The 22280-nt window shown below is 40.9% G+C and overlaps 1 protein-coding gene across 7 annotated transcripts in view; it reads left to right on the forward strand.

Annotated features, from left to right (window-relative positions):
* dacha (dachshund a) overlaps nt 1-22280 on the forward strand; it is a 382639-nt gene that overhangs the window by 149418 nt on the left and 210941 nt on the right. For all 7 annotated transcript variants that reach the window (XM_048544827.2, XM_048544829.2, XM_048544828.2 and 4 more), the window contains exon 2: nt 21101-21216. In XM_048544827.2, coding sequence (XP_048400784.1) covers nt 21101-21216 — 116 coding nt within the window. The remainder of the gene's footprint in view (nt 1-21100; nt 21217-22280) is intronic.

Here is a 22280-nt window from a genome sequence, read left to right on the forward strand (position 1 = left end):
ATTTCAATGGTGAAACTCTTGATGAGATGCTACTACTGATCAAATTTTGGAAGAACAGGACTTCCTGGACAGCAACCTGCTAATTTCAGCATTAAACTCTGCATGTATTGTATCGGTCGTTGCTGTCTGTTCGACATTTCAATAATGTTGATAGTCACACGATTACTTTTACCAAAAAACTGGCCCACTAACTCCATTTCCCTTGTTATGTAATCTCATTTCTTTCTATGCTGATCCTTCTATTACAAGCAGTATTTGCAGATTCAGATCAATGGCAGATTACCTACTTCATGGAACCTCTTTCAAGGAACATACTTGTCTCACATTTGGGTCCACTTGCTGAAAGCTGTATTATGTGAGCCAGGGTTGATTTAATCCTTGATTTGGCTTATTCCCAGTGGAGAACAATATTACCCTGATGGTACAACTCCAATTAAGAACCTAACCATATGGGGAATTACAGCTGTGAACCTATTCTTGGTGCAGCATTCCTGGATTTATTTTTCATAACTGTTAGGAGAAATGTGACATTCTGCATTTATCACGGAATGGTACAGGTGCCTTTTGAATGATGAAAACTTCTTCCTTTTAGATTTGGAAAGTTAGTTGTTTATTTACTTTTCTGTTTGGTTTCACCACATTTCGAATTGTTATCACTGAAAAAACTGATCACCTGCTAAGATGTTAGCCTTTGTTCAGCATTGGGTCACTCACCTCTATATCAGATGATCATGGGCTATTGCTGAACCTGAATCTGGCTGCCAGAATGAGCAAAGCTGAGAGTTTGAGCAGGTAGGAGACAGACAGATGGCAGTTGCAAGTGGGACATAGTAACATTGTCACTGGATTAGCCACAGGGCCAATACTCCTAGCAGGTATAACTTGAATTCAGTGACTAAATCTCAAATTCAAAGCTGGTCTCAGTATTGGTGACTAATAATGATTGCTATAAAGACAATAATGGCCATTAAAGAAAGAAATTGCCACCCTTACCTCGTCTTTCATCTACCGGTTAGCAATATGGCTCATTTTTAACTGGCCTCTGCAATTACCTGGCAATCCATTCAGTTATACTGGTGATTAGGGATGGACAAGCAATGCTTGCCAGTAATGTCTACATCCCATGAAAGAATAGCATATATCCAAAGTTCATGACAATTTGAAACCTAAATGGGAAGTAAGCAGTGAAGAGAATGCGAAGAGGTTTCAATTGATGTAGAGGTCTAGCCATGATTTATTGAATGGTAGAGTAGACTCAAAGTTGCTACAGCTTACTCCAGGTCCTATTTGGAATGTTTTTATGATCTCATTGTGTGCTACAGTTTTTGATTTACAACAGTAACAGCATTGGCTCTCAAGTAAAAGTACAGTGACCATAGTTCCAGAGGACTATAGAGCTACACCTACATTAAAGAGAGACAACAGGTTGTAAGTTTAACGTGAACCACGCCTTAGGCGAGTGGTGAGAATACAAGACTTTTTTGGTGACTTCAGACAATATAGGGATTGAACCCACACTGTCATAGTCCCTCTGTATCACAAACTAGCCGTACAGCCAACTGAGCTGGCTTAGCCTCTGGCTGCCAGGTACTGTGGGACATTCCATATAAGTTGATGTCTTTCCTTTATTCTCTCTATTAAGATGTATACAGAAGTGACTCACTTTGTAGTTTTCAGGGGAGGAGAACCAATCAGTTTCTGATAACCCTGTAGTCCCAGTTTGGGAACTCATTGGTTGGTAAAGTATAGGTGGAAATGAAGCTGATTTGCCTATTCTGTGAATTTCTTCCAATGGCACCTGAACTGTAAATCACATTATCAAGTTTGGATAAATATTGCACGGTACTTGTAAAATACATATTAAGCCAGTGTTATAACAAACTGGATTGAAAGAGTGGCCTTTTACCGTTTCTTTATTCTCTAAAGTATATTTATTGTACTTAATGCAATCCAAGAAATCTGGTAAAAACACCCTGATATTCAAACACATTTGCATGCACAAAGTGCTCTCACATGCAAGTAGATTATTTATTTAGTGGTTAGACCAAGCAATTTTGTGTCCAGTAATGTAAAAGTGTATTATGCCTTGAAGTTTGCTTGGTGAAACTTGGTGATCCTCCTGCATTTGGTATCAAGTTAGTTTAATATGTTGATGGGTAATTGACCTTTTCTTTAAGAAAGCGGCTGCTGGGTTGAGTTACGTAAAGTCAGAATCTCTGTGGAACAGGGAGAGTAAGAAGTAATAGGCAGTGTTCAAAACTTGTAAGTTATGTGGAGAGAGAGATAACGACATACATGCAGGGATCCTGCTTCTTCAATGTCTCCCTTATTTGACCAGCAGTGCAGGGAAATAAAATGCTTAAGCCATAAATGTGTTGCTGCCTTGACCCAAGACCTGTCTCTTCAATGCCCAGTTGCCCAAATAAGGTGAAATTAAAATGGGATCTCAGATGTATGGATTATGTGGTTTTGTGATGTCTGGACAAATTCCTCTCCTATCCAGAGTCCCAAGTGATTGGCCAAGTGATTCTACCTGATGGTTTGTCTGCATCCAGTTGAGTATCCAGATGATTGACTGGATGCTTGGCAAATGGGTTAAGATGTGATAACCATTCACACCACTTCAAAAAAGTACATCAAGATATTTGTTCCCAGTCTACCTTTTGCAGACAAGAAGGCTATGCTTATTGACCTTGGGATGCCTGAGGAACATTAATGAAAATGTGATGTTGCCTTTGACCGTACATCTTTGTAAATCAGGAACCCAGTTTTAGAAAAATGCCACGTGCTACAGGCTGTCATATTCTTCATTGGCATAGTTACTTGGTTATTTCAGTGATGTGAGAATTTCTGAAAGATGCTCTCATACACTGAACATTTCAGTGTTCTAACTTAGAAATGGGTCATGATGGCGATGAGGTTGATGTTGAACATCAAACTCTGTACAAAGTATTACTTGCTACTTAAAAATGTTATTACATTAGATCTAACATACTGGGATTATGACCTTTTATCTATTGTTTAAACGTATTCAAATTGTTTTTTTCAGATATTGCTACTTTCAGATATATATTTAAGCACATGCTAATGCTACAAAAGTCTCTACTTATGTGTTAGATAAAACTAAAAATCTGCTGCCCTGTGAGTCCCATTGCTTTTGCTCCTGCCGCACAGAACTCATCTTTACTGTGGACGTGCAATTCCTTTACATGCTCATGTCCCATCAGGATGGCCTCAGGGCTGCCCGCTTCTTCCTGGAAAAAAGGCCTGAACTGTCCCCATCCACCAGCCCCCACCTCCGCCTGCCTGAAGTCATCCTCACTTTGAAAAAAAGTTCTCTGAATAAGGGCCACTGGATTAAAACATTAACCCTACTTTTTCTTCGCAGATGCTGCCACAGCTGCTGAAGTTTCTCCAGCAATTCCTGTTTCAGATTTCCAGAATCCACAGTTCTCCAGTTTCTTTCTAGAAATTTGAAGTTTTATCTTTTAAAATTTCTATAAGTACATTCACAAAATAATAAATTATACATTTTTGCAAGCAAGATCTCGTACTCTCTAATTTTTTGCATTCTCTGTATGACCGCCTTAGAGATGTTTCTTTCAATTCAGTACTTAAACAAGGCATGTATATTATGCATTAATGAGCAAGGTGTGTTGTAACAAGCTTAGACCGTTCTAAAGGAACATAATTCCCAACGTGCTGGCCATTACACAATGCAAGAAATATTCCAATCATCAAAACGAAAACCTTGGCATTTTTAGATAGCGTGCTGCAGTAAGAAGCAAGGATATTGACTACCAGGCGGGCTTTGATGGTCAGATGTCATTATATAAGGGGCATATGTTTGCTGGTTCTAACCCGAGCTTTCTGCAGCTCTCTATTTAAATGGAAAGAGCTAACAAGTGAAAAATTGTCCCTGATAAACTGGACATCATGTACATCATGTTCTCTGTCTGTATTGTGCAATAAAACAGCATTTTGCTTGTATACCCATTGCAATAAATAACACAAAGTATCAAGTTAAGAGCTTGAGCAGCCGCAAAAGTGATTAATGTTGATTGTTCATTTTGCATCGATGACTAATCAGATTAGTCAATGTAACAGAGTGCATTCATTCTGCAGTCTGATTGGTTTGCCATCAGTAAACTGGAGTGTGTTATGTTGCTTATAGCTCTGGATTCAGTTTGTCTCTAAATTAGTAAAAGGTTCCGCTCGGGTTTAACCAGAAACTTGATGAAGAGAGATAACACACCAGCCTTTTGAATCATCCGTGAACATAGTATTCACTCTGTAGCCAAACCATTCAATGTTGACTGAAAACTCTGGTTTCAGTTTTGCCTCAGTTAGATAGATTTATACACCACCCAGAGTGGATTTAAGGTAACTGGCTAATGAAATCCACTAGCCACTTGCAGTCTCTGCTGTGGGAGGGATCTGGATTGTTGGTTCCTAGCTAGAAGTTGGCTATTTCCTGGGGCATGATCCCTAATCTCAGAATGATAGGCTAGGCAATGGAGAAAGAGGCAGAGTGGCAGCTGACCAGGCAGGCTTGGGGCATGTGGGAGTGCTTGCTTCACACAAAGGCCTAAATGAGGGACTGCAACAAATAGGACTGTTCGATACATTTTGCCAAGCGCATTATATTGTGGATTTGGAATAATCAAAGGTCACAAGGATCACAATGATTACAAATTGAAAAATGTTGTCCAAGGGCTGATTATGTAGCTCAATTGTAGTACACTGGTATCAGGAAATGTCATAAAATCCCACTCTAGAGATGTAGAATGTAGGTGACACTGCCATCCAATATGAACAAGATAAATTGAGGGTCCATTTGCTTTCAGGTTGTTATAAGGTATCTAATGACTCTACCTGAAGAAGAGTTTGGAGTACCCCAGACTCCTAGCCAAGATTTTCTGCTCAGTCAGTGCCTCCTGGTTATCAGTGGTGAGATGCTGTTGGTGTTGCTGTACATTGCCTGGGAGTGATGGTTGCAGCACTCAGGCATTGTGCCAATCACTTAAGTCATCTTCCACTTCCTTTGGAAATTGAAAATGTTCTACATCCGCAGGGACACAAATTACAAATCTCCAGGAGAAAGAATATTCTGAATGCTACCCTGGCCTCACTGGTCACTTTGGAGTGCAGCTGAAACAAATCATGTCTAGACCCTCACTATAAACCAAGTGTCATTTTATTCTGAGGTCCCAGCCATCCTGGAGTTGTGAAGCATGGGCCAGGACATGTTGCTGTGAAATGCTTTATTTGGGTCAGGTCACATGGCCTTCATGGAAGCGTTTGTGCAGATAAACACCTTTGAATGCAACCTATCATACAATGCTCTGCATATGATATTCGTGACACTGTGAAGGTAAAGGTGATGGTGGATCCTTGAGAATTGCATGGACCCTGAGCACACTGCTGAAGAAATATGGCCGATTGCCTCATTGTTAGAAGAGATAATGACCAAATGTCACCGACTAGACATTCCAAGTTTCAGGACCATATTCTAAAGGATGTGTGAAAGTTTGCACAAGCCCACTGGGGAAAGGTTACAGCCTTAAGCCCTCCAGTCTTAATACACCAAAGGGCTGGAATCTGTGGAAAACTCCTTGGATTGTATGCAGCACGGGATTGTAGACATAAAATGTAGATTGCAAAATATAACCTGCCATTACAAGTGTAGTGAGGCACCTCAGAGTGATGCCTGATGTATTAAAAGAAATTGAATTTGTGCTATATTTTATGTAATGTCAAATTTGAATCTTTACATGATAAGCCTGTTAAAAGTGCAATGAATAAAACATGTTTCTTGTAAGAAATCTTAAAGGCATCCTTGCATTACCGCCACCCCCAACTAAAATATTGCTGGTCTGGCCAAGCCTGTAGAGGAAAGCACTCATGGCCTGTAGCCAGTTATAGTCTAGAGGCAGGAGGTCATGAAAAGGCTGAAGGTGGGATTTCACCCCTCAGGGACATAATGCCCCACCTTGGAGATCTGCTAGCCAACCAAAAGGATGTGTCTGCACAGTGAATCAGCGTTTAATGGTGTTGCTGTGTGCCAAGCTGGCAGGGTCCAGGGAGGGGTTGGTGAGGTGAGGAGGGACCAACATGCTCATGGGGAGGGGGGGAGGAAAAATAACCTGGGGTCATTTCTTTGGGGTAGGGTTCTTTAAGGAGGCACACCTAACCCCTTCCTGCTCAGCACCAGAACTTTCAGGAAATCTGTCGATTTGGTTGCTGACATGGACCTATCCTGCCAACGTGGCTGGGTGACACAATTAAATGGTCATTGATTGTCCTCTGAAAGGCCTCACCCAACATCACTGTGGTATTGCTGAAGGATAGGCTGCAGCAGGGAAGAGCATGTTAGTGGTGACCAGAAAGCCCTTTAGATTTCATGAGCTTTCACACCAACTAGTGGGGGCGTTAGTGTTTTTTTTTGTATTCTATTGGGGAATCTGGGTATTGCTGGGAAGACCAGAATTAGTTGCCTTTTCTGGTTTTGCTACATATATCTATATCTTTTGCTTTATGCCAGCGCAAATCCTTGCGTACGGAATGTATTTGGAAATTGAATGTTTAGGAATTGCTAAAAATGATTGTTCCCACAAGAGAAAACAATGGGCTACAGTTATACGTGTATGCATTTTCCACAAGAAAGTTCTATTTGCAAACACTATGGGCTTAAGAATAATGTGATTCTAGTTTATGGTAACAGAGTTCTTTAAGTTTTAATCTAGATACATCTGTTTTTGTTATATATCAGAAAAAAAATGTTTAACTTCACATGAAAGATCATTTTTAGAGTAAAGCATAAACAATAGATTATTATAAATGTTAAAATCCTAATAAACCTTTAGAGTCAGTGTCTTCATTAAGTGAATTAAAGACTACTGATAACATTGTGAAGAACATGTCTCTCCATCTTAATTCAGAAGCAGGTTAATGCTGCACTTTTGACCACACTACTTAGGATTATAGCTAATTACAGGTTCATTTATTTAAAAGAAATCAAATAAGCAGCAGTTCCTTTGGACAAATATGCTGCCCAGCACATTACTTCACCTTTTAAGCTATCAATAAGGGTGATATCAGAAACTATTATAGTCAGAGATTATTCATAAAATGACAGTAATTCAGCCTCTTGTGAAAGTGCTGTGTGTTCAGGATTTTAACAACAATAGAATTACATTCACAGTAGGGTGGATTGAATTTACACCAGACACAATTGTGCTCTTTAGTGGCTTCAAATACAGCTGTGCACTTCTCAAATTGTTCCTGCCTGGCTGCATTACAGCCTTCGTTATGTGAAAAACAAAAAGAGATCAAATCCTTTGCACAGTTCCTAAACAAGAGAAAACCATGCAGAAGATAATAATGATCTTCAATTAATGCCTTATTTTTACAGCTAGGTATCCCTGCTGATTGAAGGGAATTTAATCGTAAAGCCTCCCTATTCGAGATGATACAGTGACATATATTTACTACGTTTCTCCGTATTCCCTTGTTCCAGTGATTTCTCAAAATGCACTTGCCAGAAATCCCTCAGTTGGCAGTTTCAAAGGTTTTAAATTGAGTCACATTACTTCTGTTGGACTCTCCCTGTAAAGCAACAATTGTACAATTTCCCTTTGGAACTAGAAGGGTGACCACTAACAAGCTGCTAACAATTTCAGTTTTCCTAACTTTTCAGTTCTTAACTTTCTTAAACAATGTGGGAGATGTATGAGAACTGAACAGGAGAAATCTTTCGATATCAAAGCAACCCTGAGTGTTGCAAAAATGAACTTTAGTCTTGTGGTGGTTCTTGGGCTCCATGATAAATACAAAAAGGCATTATTGAGATGCCCCTCTAAGTGGAAATAAACAAGGAATGACTAGTTTGATAAGAATTCTTTTTTCTGAAATCACCCATGAGCCATGGGTGGGACCTCTACAAATGGGATGGTCTACACCTGAACCAGAGGCATACCAATATCCGGGGGGGGGGGGGGCGTGGATTTGCTTTTGCTCTTAGAGGGTTTAAACAAATACAGCAGGGGGATGGGAACCTGAATTGTAGCTCCAGTGTACAGGGGCTTGAGATTAGTGAGGTCGTGAGTAAGGTTTCAAGGTCACAGGAGTGTACCGGCAGGCAGGAAGGTGTTTTGAAGTGTGTCTACTTCAACGCCAGCAGCATCTGGAATAAGGTGGGTTGGTACCTGGGGCTTCGATGTTGTGGCCATTTGGAGACATGGATAGAGCAGAGACAGGAATGGTTGTTGCAGGTTCTGGAGTTTAGATGTTTCAGTAAGAGCAGGGAAGGTGTTAAAAGAGGGGGAGGTGTGGCACTGTTCGTCAAGGACTGCATTACGGTGACAGGAAGGACGTTTAATGAGGACTTGTCTACAGAGGTGGTATGGGCTGTGGTTAGAAACAGGAAAGGAGATGTCACCCTGTTGGGAGGTTTCTGTAGGCTCTGAAAAGTTCCAGAGATGTAGAGGAAAGGATTGCAAAGATGATCCTGGATAGGAGCGAAAATAACAGGGTAGTTGTAAAGGGGTCTTTAACTTTCCAAATATTGACTGGAAATGCTATAGTTTGAGTACTTTAGTTGGGTCAGTTTTTGTCCAATGTGTGCAGGAGGGTTTCCTGACGCAGTATGTAGACTGGCCAACAAGAGGGGAGGCAACATTGGATTTGGTACTGGGTAATGAACCAGGCCAGGTGTTAGATTTGGAGGTAGGTGAGCACTTTGGTGATCGTGACCACAATTCGGTTACATTTACTTTAGTGATGGAAAGGGATAGGTATCTACCGCAGGGCAAGAGTTATAGCCGGGGGAAAGGCAATTATGAGGCGATTAGGCAAGATTTAGGATGCATAGGATGGGGAAGGAAACGGCAGAGGCTGGGCACAATTGAAATGTGGAGCTTGTTCAAGGAACAGCTCTTGCGTGTCCTTGATAAATATGTATCTGTCAGGCAGGGAGGAAGTGGTTAAGTGAGGGAACCGTGGTTTACTAAAGAAGTTGAATCTCTTGTCAAGAGGAAGAAGGAGGCTTCTGTAAAGATGGGGCGTGAAGGCTCAGTTAGGGCGCTTGAGAGTTACAAGTTAGCCAGGAAGGACCTAAAAAGAGAGCTAAGAGGAGCCAGGAGGGGACATGAGAAGTCTTTGGCAGGTAGGATCAAGGAAAACCCTAATGCTTTCAATAGGTATGTCAGGAAGAAAAGAATGACTAGAGTTAGATTAATGCCAGTCAAGGTTTAATAGTGGGAAGTTGTGCGTGGAGTCCGAAGAGATAGAGGTGCTAAATAAATATTTTTCCTCAGTATTCACATAGTAAAAAAGCAATGTTGTCGAGGAGGATACTGAGATACAGGCTATTAGAGTGGACGAGATTGAGGTTCATAAAAAGGAGGTTTTAGCAATTTTGGAAAGTGTGAAAATAGATAAGTCCCCTGGGCCGGATGAGATTCGTCCTCGGATTCTCTGGGAAGCTAGGGAGGAGATTGCAGAGCCTTTGACTTTGATCTTTATGTTGTCATTGTCTACAGGAATAGTGCCAGAAGACTGGAGGATAATAAATGTTGTCCCCTTGTTCAAGAAGGGGAGTAGAGACAACCCTGGTAATTATAGACCAGTCAGCCTTACTTCGGTTGTGGGTAAAGTGTTGGAGAGGATTATAAGAGATGGGATTTATAACCATCTAGAAAGGAATAATTTGACTAGGGATAGTCAACATGGTTTTGTGAAGGGTAGATCACCCCTCCAAAACCTTATTGAGCTCTTTTAGAAGGTGACCAAAAGGTGGATGAGGGTAAAGCGGTTGATGTGGTGTATATGGATTTCAGTAAAGCATTTGATAAGGTTCCCCACGGTAGGCTATTGCAGAAAATACGGAGACTTGGGATTGAGAGTGATTTAGTGATTTGGATCAGAAATTGGCTAGCTGTAAGAAGACAGAGGGTGGTGGTTGATGGGAAATGTTCATCCTGGAGTTCAGTTACTAGTGGTATACTGCAAAGATCTGTTTTGGGGCCACTGCTGTTTGTCATTTTTATAAATGACCTGGATGAGGGTGTAGAACGATGGGTTAGTAAATTTGCAGATGACGCTAAAGTTGATGGAGCTGTGGATGGTGCAGAAGGATGTTGCAGGTTATAGAGGGACATAGATAAGCTGCAGAGATAGACTGAGAGGTGAAAAATGGAGTTTAATGCAGAAAAGTGTGAGGTCATTCACTTTGGAACGAGTAACAGGAATGCAGAGTACTGGGCTAATGGTAAGATTCCTGGTAGGGTGGATGAGCAGAGAGATCTCGGTGTCCATGTGCATAGATCCCTGAAAGTTGCCACCCAGCTTGATAGGGCTGTTAAGAAGGCGTACAGTGTGTTAGGTTTTATTGGTAGAGGGATTTGAGTTTCAGAGCCGTGAGGTCATACAGCTGTACAAAACTCTGGTGCGGCCGCACTTGGCGTATTGCGTACAGTTCTGGTCGCCGCATTATAGCATCAGAAAGGGTGCAGAGGAGATTCCCCAGGATGTTGCCTGGTATGGAGGGAAGGTCTAAAACTAGCCTGGTCCAAGTTTCCCGCCTGAGTCAATGCAATCTCACCTACCTGGTGTATTGCCCAGTGATGTAGGAAGAACAACAACTGTGCCAACACAAGTGCCACCATTTTCTCTCTTGTACCTCTCACTCACTCCGTTAATACTATGTTACCAGTCTCCCACCAAGACCATGCCCTGCCACTCTCACTGTTCCCTCTCACACTGTCAGCCACCCCAACCCACCTCTAACCCTCTGCTTGCTCTCTGCACTGCCTGTTCACTCACTCGGGCCATCTCCAAATCTACATCTGAAGTAATGGCTGTGCCATCCACATTCATCTCCCTTACGACCTGCTTTGCCCTCTCGTTCCAGGAGGAGAACAGCCCGTGAGAGGGCAGAAAGAGTCAACACGAGTGTTTTGCTGCCTGACAATCAGCTCCTCATCCCTTATGAAAAGAGGATCCTGGCTGATGGCCCTGAGCAACTGACTGACCAATTCCAAGCACCTGGACTGGTTGCTGAGGTTGTCCTTGACTTCCTGTGCTGAGCAGCCCCTGAGCAAAGGTTATCTCCCTTTACTTGACCGAGAACTGCTGTCAACCATGACACGCTTCGTGGCTTCATGTCTTCGCTAAACAGCAAAGCAAGGCTGAAGTTGTAAGCCCGGTCGCTCTGGCTGAGGAGCATGTCACAAAAAAGGCAAGGCAGGGATGCTGAGAGCATCCAGGTATGCTCCGAGTGAATAAACATTATGACAGCGAGTAAGCAGCCCAGCATGAAGCCTGGCCCAGTCTGTGGGTTGGCCATGTGTCGCCGCATGCATGCTGTCCTTGCTGAAGCTTTACAGTGTTCGTTGCTGGGGTAGCCCAAGTGCAGCATGAAGGTGCAGAAGCGTGCTGTACATGGATCAGAGATGTGCCATGAGGGTTGTTAAGGGGGTCGCGCATTTCAGATGTCTGTGCCTTTGGGCATGGGGTGGTGCCCATGGACTGTACCCTCTGTTGGTACCCATTGTCTAACCTGAAGGTGGCTTTGAGCAAGTGGTGAGCTGAAGTGGCCGGGTACCCGCTCCGATCTCCATGCTGAGATTTCTCAGTACCTAGCTAGCTTGGCACATTTGGCAAGATGGGAAGCTGAATATTAATGAGGCAAGTTGTGCCATTAATAAGATGTTTAAAAACCTATAATCATCATTCATTGGCAACTCACTGCTGCCTCGTGAGAAACCTGCCATGCTGGTGTGCAAAAGCATAAAAGATGGAGTGAGATGCTCCTGATGGTAAGACATGTTGTTTTTATGTCAGACTTCTCGTTTGATTCTACCACAAACTACACCATTGTCTTTGTCACTCAGACCACTATAATATTTGAGGGAGGGGAAACTAACTGCATATGCTGGCATCTGTACTGAAATTAAAAAAAAGTACTGGATATCACACTGGGTCAGGCAGCAAATGGGGAGAGAGAACAAGCTAATTTCTCAAGTAATGTTCCACCGTTTCTGTTCAAATAATGCAGCAGCTAAACATTGTAGCACGGGGAAAGATTAAAAATGAACAGACTCCCCCCTTGACAAGTGAACACATTTAATAATTCTTTTTAGAGGGTAGAGTGTAGACTGATGACAGATGCAGACAAGTTACTGCAAGCTGGTGACCATGACAGTTAACTGGCAGTGGATTGGAGGAGTTTTGTGTTGGGGTACATGGGGGTCACTTTGAAGCAGCCAAAGCTTAAAACTTACCTTTAGGGTCATCACATTATCATCACTCTGCAGGTGAATGCAGTTTTGCTTGAATCAGTCTGACTGAGACTCCCAGGATCAGTTTTTCACAAGCAGTCCGAGAAATATGAAACAAAGGTGGGTGGGGACCCTTATGGAAAGCAGGAGAGCCAAAGCGAAGGATAACACCTTAAAATTTGAGATGATTCATTACCTTGATTCTAGAGCTCACTATGTAGACAACTGAATTTTGATCTTAGTAGGATAATAGGTCGGCACAACATCATGGGCCGAAGGGCTTGTACTGTTCTATGTTTTATGTTTCAAAGGAACAGACCATCAACACTAAACAATAAAAATCAGGATGCCAGAAATTTTAAGTATATTTCTCCTCCGAAGTTTCTTCAAATCTACAAGATCAGATACAGTCTTACTTTCCAACCTCTGCCATAGTTGCTATTGAATTGCCTGCTAAGGTTTATAGGCGAGAAATCCAGATGAATGATCTTGAAGTTTTCCTCCCTTCCTGCAGAGAAATGTCAAACCAGTTCCTGGCATCTCCCCCACATGACACTGTGAACACAATTAACGTAAATTGATGAGTACAGGAAAGAAAAACTTGTGGTCACAAGCATAAATTACCATGTTTATTGAGTTGCTCAATATACTGGAATCACCACATGCTCACATTAATGAGGACAAGTCCATGACCTTCAAAGTTGTTAAAAACAGATGTTTCGTCACCATTCTAGGTAACATCATCAGTGAGCTTCCGACGAAGCGCTGGTTTTATGTCCCGCTTTCTAATTATCTGGTTAGGTTTCCTTGGGTTGGTGACGAAACGTCTGAAAACAATCCTTCCAGCTCAGCGAGCAAACTCACATCCAGAACCTCAACCTGAGCTACAAATCTTCTCAAAACTCGCTTGTTAAAAACAGTTGTAGGGACCTTGTAGAGACTCTGCCTTGTTTGAATCATGACTAATTCAACAGTGCTGCAAATATATTTACAAATGGTTTTAAACTTATATCTATGCAAAAAAAAGATGCTTTTAATTAATCCGTTTTGCTCTGCAAATGAAGCAGCAAGAACATAAATGGCCCAGCTGGAATTTGAGGTTGGAGTTTACACATTCGGAGCCGTAACTGAATGATGCTTCTGTCTGATTTTGGTTGGATCCATTTATCGGGGGAATATTTTGGACTATGCTGTAAATGAAATGTTAGCTGTTAATTCTGAAATAAGTGATAAAGATCTGCAGACCTCTGTGGCATTGATTTTACCTTTCCCAATGTTAATCTGAATTTGTCAACACTTCAAGGGGATTTCTGGAGATTGGCAATGGTGATGTCATCAAGCAGGCCAAGCAGTCAATTGCTTTGAATAATTCTCAGACCCCACAAAGCAGAATGTAATTATATTTTCTATTGTCGTATTTTAATCATTTTACAAATGTTAATGTAAAGTATGAGACAGCCATGGGATTAAGAGAAGCTGAAATATAATAACATCTAAAGAAAAGTTTGACTTCTTTTAATTTGTAAAACTGGCGATTGGTTAATCAAAATGGAGAAATTTGAAATTTCACAAATAGAAAAATGGCTTTTCCACTCCAATTAGACTGTTCAGAAGTAATTATTACTTCTGGTGTATGTTTTTAAAATTATTCTTCATTCAATGAGGCACCAAGATTTTCAAGAATTTTTAAATGAAGATTAATATCTTTGAAAGACATTTTCATCCATTAAAGTAGTTTACAAAATTTTCCATCAGGGGCACTTTGCCAGGGCACCTATCGAAGCAGGGGAACCACTGACGGTATCTTGCTGATTTCTGCATTTTACTGTGTACCTGTGGGGACTCCAGGTTTTGCTTTCGGTTTTACAGTTGTAGTGACAGCAGATGTTGACAGATTTACTATTATAACAACTGTAGAGTCTGGCCCAATAGTACCAAGTAAGTAAACGCCAATATTTTGTTCACATTATACTTTTCTAAGTGAAAGTCTCAAAAGCCATTTCAAATATTTTTTGGAAGTAAGCACAATTCTATTGTAGATACTTGATGCGCTAATAGCTTATTGGATGCATATTGGAAGAAAATAATCTGTCAGTGCTGTGGAGTAGCAGTCTATTGTGGGTTTGGTGAACTCCTACCGCAACTCTCTTTTTAAGTTTCTAATCTGTGCATCAATCATTTAAGCAAGCACTGACTTCTTCAGCAATCTTTGTCAAACTTTCCTTTTAAGTTTCTTTATCACATACAGATTATAGGTTGTTTAAAAGTGTTAGGGTCTGAAAGGTTAATGCTGAGGAGTGCCTTAAGCAAAATTCTTATGATCACTGTAATAAAGTTTATCTTATTAATTAAAATTGCATTTACAGGTAGTTCTACTGTAATGCGTGTCTCATTAACACGAATTGGTTGATACACGATTGATGAATAGTGGACGCTGTTTGGATAACACAAACTTTGTGCTGTATAGGTAGAGTAAATTTGTATAGCGATCTCCCTTTAACGCAATTTTCTTTGGCAATTTTCAATAGCGCGAGGCCACCAATGACTGCAACTATCCCGTTATAGAAGAACTATTTGTACTGACTGTCATACAATAAATTGCATCTTGTTGAAAACAAACACCTCTTTGTTTGAGTCTATTCAGTGATTTTCCTCCACTGAACTAGACCATGTGGGTCCAAATATTGAAAGAGGATGGTGACAGTAATTCTGCCTCATAATGAGCAGTAGAGCAGTGAGCTTATATAACGTGGTAAATAGTGTATGGATTGCTCGTACAGCAAGAATTTGTGTCATCTTAGTTTGGCACAGGTGATCAGCTTTGTCAACTGGTGCAAAGAAACCAAAAGTGCATTCTCTTTACTCTTGATTTTTATGGATTTCCCCTTATGTTGGATCATCACAGTCATGACTTATGAGCAACCACTGTTGAGTAAATCTTCCGCACAGGCATAAATATTCACCTTCATGGTTTGTGCAGTGATCTCTGAAATAGTTGTTGATGAGGGATAATAACTGGCGAGGGAGACTGGAAGGACAGGCAAACTGTGTCTCTAGTTGGCTATTTCTGACCCCAACTTCTGCTTGAATGGCAAATGGCCATTCTGTGTGAAGTGGCTTGACCTGACTAGTACTGCAATTCACCATTCCTGAGCACTGTAGAGCATCATACTTGCCAGAAAGTGTCAGTTAGACTGAATTTTATTAATTCCTGTCTTTATTAATTCCTGCAGCTGAAAATTCAGAAGGGTACAGGTGCGCATGTTCAAGGTGTATGCTCAAGGTTCCTGGCAATATAAGGCTAAGCAGTAATCATTCTTCTGGACAGAATCTTTCAAGGCGATGAAGAACTTGTGCTATGGCAAGAAATTCAGTAGATTTGTGTGAGAAGTTGAGCAAGTCCTTTCTCAACAGTGAGAACAACAAGTCACATCTCCAGCTAAGTTCCCAGTGTTGTGTTGGGACCCTTGCTCATGAGTGGCAAGAGATCTGTTAATACAGAATTTTGCTTATTCTCACCCCTATTTTCACTTAATTTCACCTCATTAATATACTCCCTTACTCTACCATCCATCCAGATAGAAATTGGCTGAGATTTGCCAACATGAAAGTCAGAACAGGTACCTGGCAACTCCTGCTCTTTGCCTGTATCTGTGGACCCTCCTCTTAATCACTGAGGACCAACATCTCAGGGCATGCTCCATGGGTAGTGACCACACGCATATCCATGTCCACAGACACTGGCGTACAACACATTCCAGTTTCTCAGCACCACCCTGGAACCCTTTGATTCATTCTTAGTATGTTCTTGCACAAAATGCTGCAGTTGGAGTACGCCATCAACCTGTTATTGTAATGCTATTGCCAGACCATGCACCCTACACCCAGCCCATGGACTGAGCCAGGTTACATATGAGAGCTATTCGCTTGCTTTCTTCACACTCATTTATTTACACCCAGCTGAATGCTGCCAACACCGCAGCGTCGCTTTTTTCAGTACTTTTCCCCCTCAGCCAGTGCTGACTTGATGTTAACACTGACACGCAGTCTGGAAGCTTGCCAGCAGTAATTAAACATGGACAAAAGAGCTGAAACTGACTGCCCTTGTTATCATGGCCGCATTTCACTGAATATGGCATCGATGAGTCCCGACGAAACTGGCGCCAATGAGAATCAGAGGGAAAACAACTCCCCTGGTTGGAGTCATACCTGACACAAATAAAGATGGTTGTGGTTGTTGGAGAGTCATCATCTCAATTGCAGGGAATTCCTTGCTGTAGTGTCCCAGCCAACCATTTTCATGTGCTTCATCGATGGCCTTCCCTCCATCTTAAGGTCACAAATGGTGTGTTTGCTGATGATTGCACAATGTTCAGCGCCATTTGTGACTCATGAAATACCGAAGCAGTCCATGACCTATTTCAGCCAGATCTGGACTATATCCGGGTTTGGGCTGGCAAGCGACAAGTAACATTCACAGCATCCAAGTGCTAGGCAACAACCATCTCCAGCAAGAAACAACTTAATCATTGTCCTTTGACATTTAATGGCATTACCTCACTGAATCCTTCACTGTTAACATCCTAGAGGTTACCACTGACCTGAGTGAACTGGAATAGTCTCATAAATACTGTGGCTGCAAGAGCAGGTCAGAGGCTAGAAATCCTCTAGTAGGTAACTCATCTTTTGGCTCCCCAAAGCTTATCCACCATCTACAAACACAATTAGGAGTTTGATGGAATACTGCCCTGGATGAGTGTAGCTTCAACAACATTCAAGAAACTTGACACCACCAGCTGTTTGCATGCAATATTGAATGAGAATGGTAGAGTGACTATAAATTAAAAAGATGCTGGCACTTACCCTGGTGGAACAGAGAAGATAATTAACCTTCCTATACTGTAGGGTATTCCTCCAAATGGTTGAGATCGCACTGACCTGGGTGGCAACTACAGAGCAAGTTGGCACAGTATGGTGCCATGACCCTATCTGACAGTCTGTTGGAGGAGGGCATCCTTCTTCTTCACCACTCTCTCCACTAGGACTTTGCGCCTTTGTCTGCAAAGTTGGACATGTATTTTGCCTCGCATGTTGTGCCTTGGGTAAATGCCCCAAATTATCCAATGTAACTCCAGACTGACGGGTGCTTGTCTGGATACGCAACCATCTATCAAAGTTGGTGCTGATATTAAGGATCACGAGGTATCCTGGGATATTCTGGCCAGTAGTGAGTACTTCCGGCTATGACCAGTGAGAGAATTAAGACTGGCATAAGCCTGAGATGGTTTTGAGACGATAGCATGAGAAAGCTCCCTGACAATGCAGCGGGAAACCTTCAATGAAGCTCAATGAAAATGATGTCTTGCCAAAATATGGTAAGAGTCAGCTGTTTGTTCTTTCGGCTTACCTGTACCAAGCCTCTATACAATACGGGGGCTTTGTTATTGTAACTCCTGTACACCCATACCTTAGGATATGTGCTCAATGTGTATGTTCCAGTAACAATCTTGTTACACATGTGCACATTCTCCAAAAACTTCAAGTTGGACATTTGGCAACAAAATGACTCTCCAGACTTGGGAAGATGCAGTATCCTTGCAATATTATTGCATCTGTCATTATTGTATTGCTGCTTAAGAGAGTTTGCTGTGCACATGTTGGCTGTTACATTTCCTACTCGACCCTGGTGACACTCTTCAAAAGTACTTGGAAAGCTGCAACTGTTTTGGGATGTCCTAAAGTCATGACAGGTGTTATATATAGGTAAGTCTTTCTCTTATGCCCATTCGAAATAGGTAGACAAAGTGAAAAAGGAAATTGTAGCACAATTCCGAGGAAGCTGTAAGTAGTAGTGTCTTAAATTGTTTTAAATTTGGGGCCTTATTGAGGCCACTGTGTAAAATATTCACAGATACATAAACTTACAAATAACAGGGCAGGGTTTTGCAGCCCTAGTAAACAATGATTGATGCTGTGGTTCCAGGCTAGATTAACTACTCTGCTGATACACATTGCAGGAGATTCATCCCTTTACTTCCCATGTTGCATTCTCTTCCTATGTTTTGCTTGAACCTCATAACTACCAAGGGGGCAAAAATATTTGATTGTCAGAAAGCATCATGAAGATGTGGCCCCCTTGAAATTTGTGCTGAATAACCTTAGATTGAGGCTTGCTGCAGATTGGACCTGGAACCTCACCTATAGAGAACTGTCAAGCTGTGAATGCCAATGAGCCATCCAGCTTATTAGTAAGGGCCCAGTTAAATTCAACTCACTGTGTTGTGTAGCTGGTTTGCAGGCATCTCCTGGCAGTCCAAGGGCTTGGCCAGGTTAGAAGTGGCTGGAGGTGCTGTTGTGAAGCCAGAACCAGCAGTCATGCGAAGGGGGAAAATAAAATTAACAATATCCAGTTTGTACCAAACTTGGCACAGGCATTCTGATAACAGGTATTCACCTTCTGCTAATTTGACAAACGAGGGCACTTCGCTCTGCCTAGGGTTTGGGTGAACAAGAGCTGTTTCTTCCTTAAGGGCTTAAGAGGGATCACAATCATGTGCAATAAAAATTGGTTTATTTCTTAAAATAAGCAGCATGAATGTTCCAAGGCATTGAACATTGGTGTGTCAATGGGGAGTGACACAGTAAGCAGTCAACCAGATTTCATGGTCAGAGTTCTTCAAGCAAGTTGCTCATTGCACAGGGTGATGATAGGACATGGCAACCAAGTTCCCCCTTCCAAGTCACATACCACCCTAGATGCATTAATTGCCATTCTTTCAGTAGAGCTGGGCCAAATCTTGCAGCTGCTTTCCTCACAGATCTTGTGAATTTACCTACACCACATTGTCTGCAGCAATTCAAGAAGTTGGCTCATCCCAACTTCCCCAGAGCAATTAGGGATTGGCTCTAACTGTTGAACCAGCCAGTGATGTCCACGTGCAGTAAGCAGATGGAAAAAAAAAGCCTGAGGTTAGGCATTTCTGTGAAAGACTAGAGTGGCAATCAATGGATCAAATTCTTGTGGTGTCATCCATCCGCATTATTTGCAAGGAAGTGCTAGTGATCTGAGAGCAGGACGTTTTCTTACCCTTGCACAGGCAATTATAATAAGTGGGGAAACAGCAACATTAAAGGTAAGTGAGAGTAAAAGTGAAGAAATGTTTAACAGTAAATACCTTTGAAAACCTGAACTAAATGAGGGTGAATTATGTAACATTATGATTTGTCAGAAGAAATTTATATAGAGTATATTCATGGTACTGTGTACAGTATGTGCACACAGATTATGCCAATTCAATGTAATTTCCAGCCGTGACTGATAGTAATTCCACCAGTTCAACTTGACTTGGACTGAACCAAATCAAGATGCTGCTCTGGGATAAATCTAGTTTGCACATTGACTTTAAAAGAAAAAGAATCAGAAAATGTAACCATTAGAAAACTGTATCTCTCACTTTCTGCAGAATATAGCATAAAAACGAACCAGTTTTGCAGTACCTTTGAACGTTAGGAAGGTTTAATGGCAGCCTTGTGTCAACAAACCTGGTCATGCTTTACAACTTTATAGCGGAAACTTATTTTCAAAAGGATTCATTAAAACTGCTCGTTAAAAAAAAAGTTGTTTTGCATCCTCTTGCTTTTGATGGTTTAAATAACCTTCATTATATTGACCACAAATTCCCAATCTGTTAAATCAATAAGCTTGTTCCATTTTGTTGACAATTTCAGGTATGAATTATTTTGCACTGAAATCTCTTGCACTATTTGCAGTCTGTTCTTCCCATACACTTGAAAATGCAGACTATTGATCTGTTTGGGAATTTATGATTGGGACTGTGTTGCTTTAGGGGATTGAGCACAAATGAGATCTTGAGGCAATGAGAATAAATTTATTAATCCTTGAACAAGTCAGTAATTTATTTACAATTTATCTAGTTAAAAAAAATCTCACTTTCATCTTTTGTGATCTGCAGTGTTATTTTTCCCATCTGCTCAGCTATACAAAGTTCCTGGAAACTTGTGAAATACTTCACAGTTGCTTTTAAGAATCTTGTTTAAATTCACTGTCTGGAAACGGCTGAGCAAACCGACCTTTTTTCTGCTGTGATCTAAACAATCAGTTCCAATTCCAGTCTCATTTTCAGACAATCACGTTGTGTGCTCTGGAAATCAATTTAAAACAGATTAAGTTTTTTTAAAATTATTTCTTTTGGATGCATTTCTGCTTTGATTCTTTCAGTGGGAAAACATTTTAAAAACTCAGATCTATTTATTTTTACATGAATACTTTAGCACAGATTTTAATTTCACTTGGGAAGGAATTTTTAATGTCATTTTAATCTGGTTATTATTAAAGATCTTTGTACAATTTGAATGCTCTTAAGCTTACCGCTGATTCTAGGTCTCCACTTTTCAAAAACTGTACAGCATAGTTTGAACCTATGTTGTGTTATATTTCTTACTTTTGCTAGGAAATCAATAGCATTAAAAAGTCCCTGTGGTGCAATATAGTCATTTAATTTAACATGTTATCGTAATAAAATCCCTTTGATTATGAATAATGGTAAAGGAAGACTAAGCTCAAATTTGTTGTTCTCTGTTATTCCCCCGCACCTCGCAACTCCCCTGAAAATTGTCATTAAAAGACTGACTAGAACAAGGCTCGGTTGATATTCTGTAAAATGCCTAGTTTTATTTTCATTCTTCTGTAAAACGGATGTTAGTAGTGATTGTGAGGCTTATTTTAAGCCGTAACTCTCAAATATGCTTTGTTTGAAAGTAACCAAAAAAAAACTGCTTCTTTCTTTCTCCCTTGACAGCTCAAGACCTGGAAGGCCCCCAAAACGTACCCTGAGTGTCACGTTGCCAGAAAATTCTCGCATTATGTCCCATGCAGTCCCAGGTCTCTTATCACCAGGAATCATCTCGCCAACAGGTAATGAAATCCATAAAATCATCAGCACAGACGTTGTAAGGCTTTTCAATTGAAATGAACTAATATTGATTGAATAGGCTTGTCCTTCAGGGGGCTTTATACTTTGCCAGAGGTTGGAATATTGGATTTTTTGAGTATTCATAAAAAACAATATAGCTTTGTTGTTACATTGTTTCAGATCCAATGTCACTTCTGCAATTCATTTGCTCAAGATATATTGCCACTTTATCCCAGATGCGATGAGGTTCATTTGCTTCTATCAGTTAAAAGTCAAAGAAAGTGCTGCTTCTAAATACTTACATTTCTGACTACTTGGGATTTAGTTCCTTAGATCCTGATTTAATGAACATCTGTGGCTTCGTCCATTAAACATATTTAGTACAGTTAGGTTGCTTTTATATACAGTTGTCATAAAGTAAATCTTATGATTTAAACATTTTAACATGAAATTGGACTTGTAGATTTTATGTGTGTAATTTCATGATACATCTGTGATTTAACAGTCAACTTATAAAAGAGTGATTTATAAAATAATGTACTTTTTTCTGAAAGAAAATTTTTAGTCAGTTTTCTTCAGTTTTTTCCTTGCCCAAAGGTGTTGGCCATCTATTCAATAAAGTTGCATAGGTTAAGATCCTTTTCTGATTTCTTAACTAGTGCCCAACAGAAACGTTTCAGAATTGAAGTGGTCTGTTCAATAACAGGTTAACCAATTTCAATCCATTCCTCATCTAATGCCTACGAAGTACACGTAAGAATCAGAAATGAGAGAGTTGAACCCAATCTCTCCGTCTAACCCAAAGCTCTGCAAGTAATTGGTGCAACCTTAAGCTGCCTTGATCGACATCGGTTGGCTCAGCCCAGACAAATCAAACCCATGTCATGCCGTTCTGTACGGGTCACCAGATTAACTGTCTAAACCCTCAAGTTGCCATCATGGAAGCTCACATTATGTACAATTCTAATTCTGAGAGAAATTGGAGTTAACATTTTGGGTCTAGTGACCCTTCCTCAGAACCTATTCGGAGGAAGTGTCACCAGACCTAAAACGTTAACTCTGATCT

Source organism: Stegostoma tigrinum, chromosome 15, assembly GCF_030684315.1.
Source record: "Stegostoma tigrinum isolate sSteTig4 chromosome 15, sSteTig4.hap1, whole genome shotgun sequence".
NCBI classification, from domain to species: Eukaryota; Metazoa; Chordata; class Chondrichthyes; order Orectolobiformes; family Stegostomatidae; genus Stegostoma; species Stegostoma tigrinum.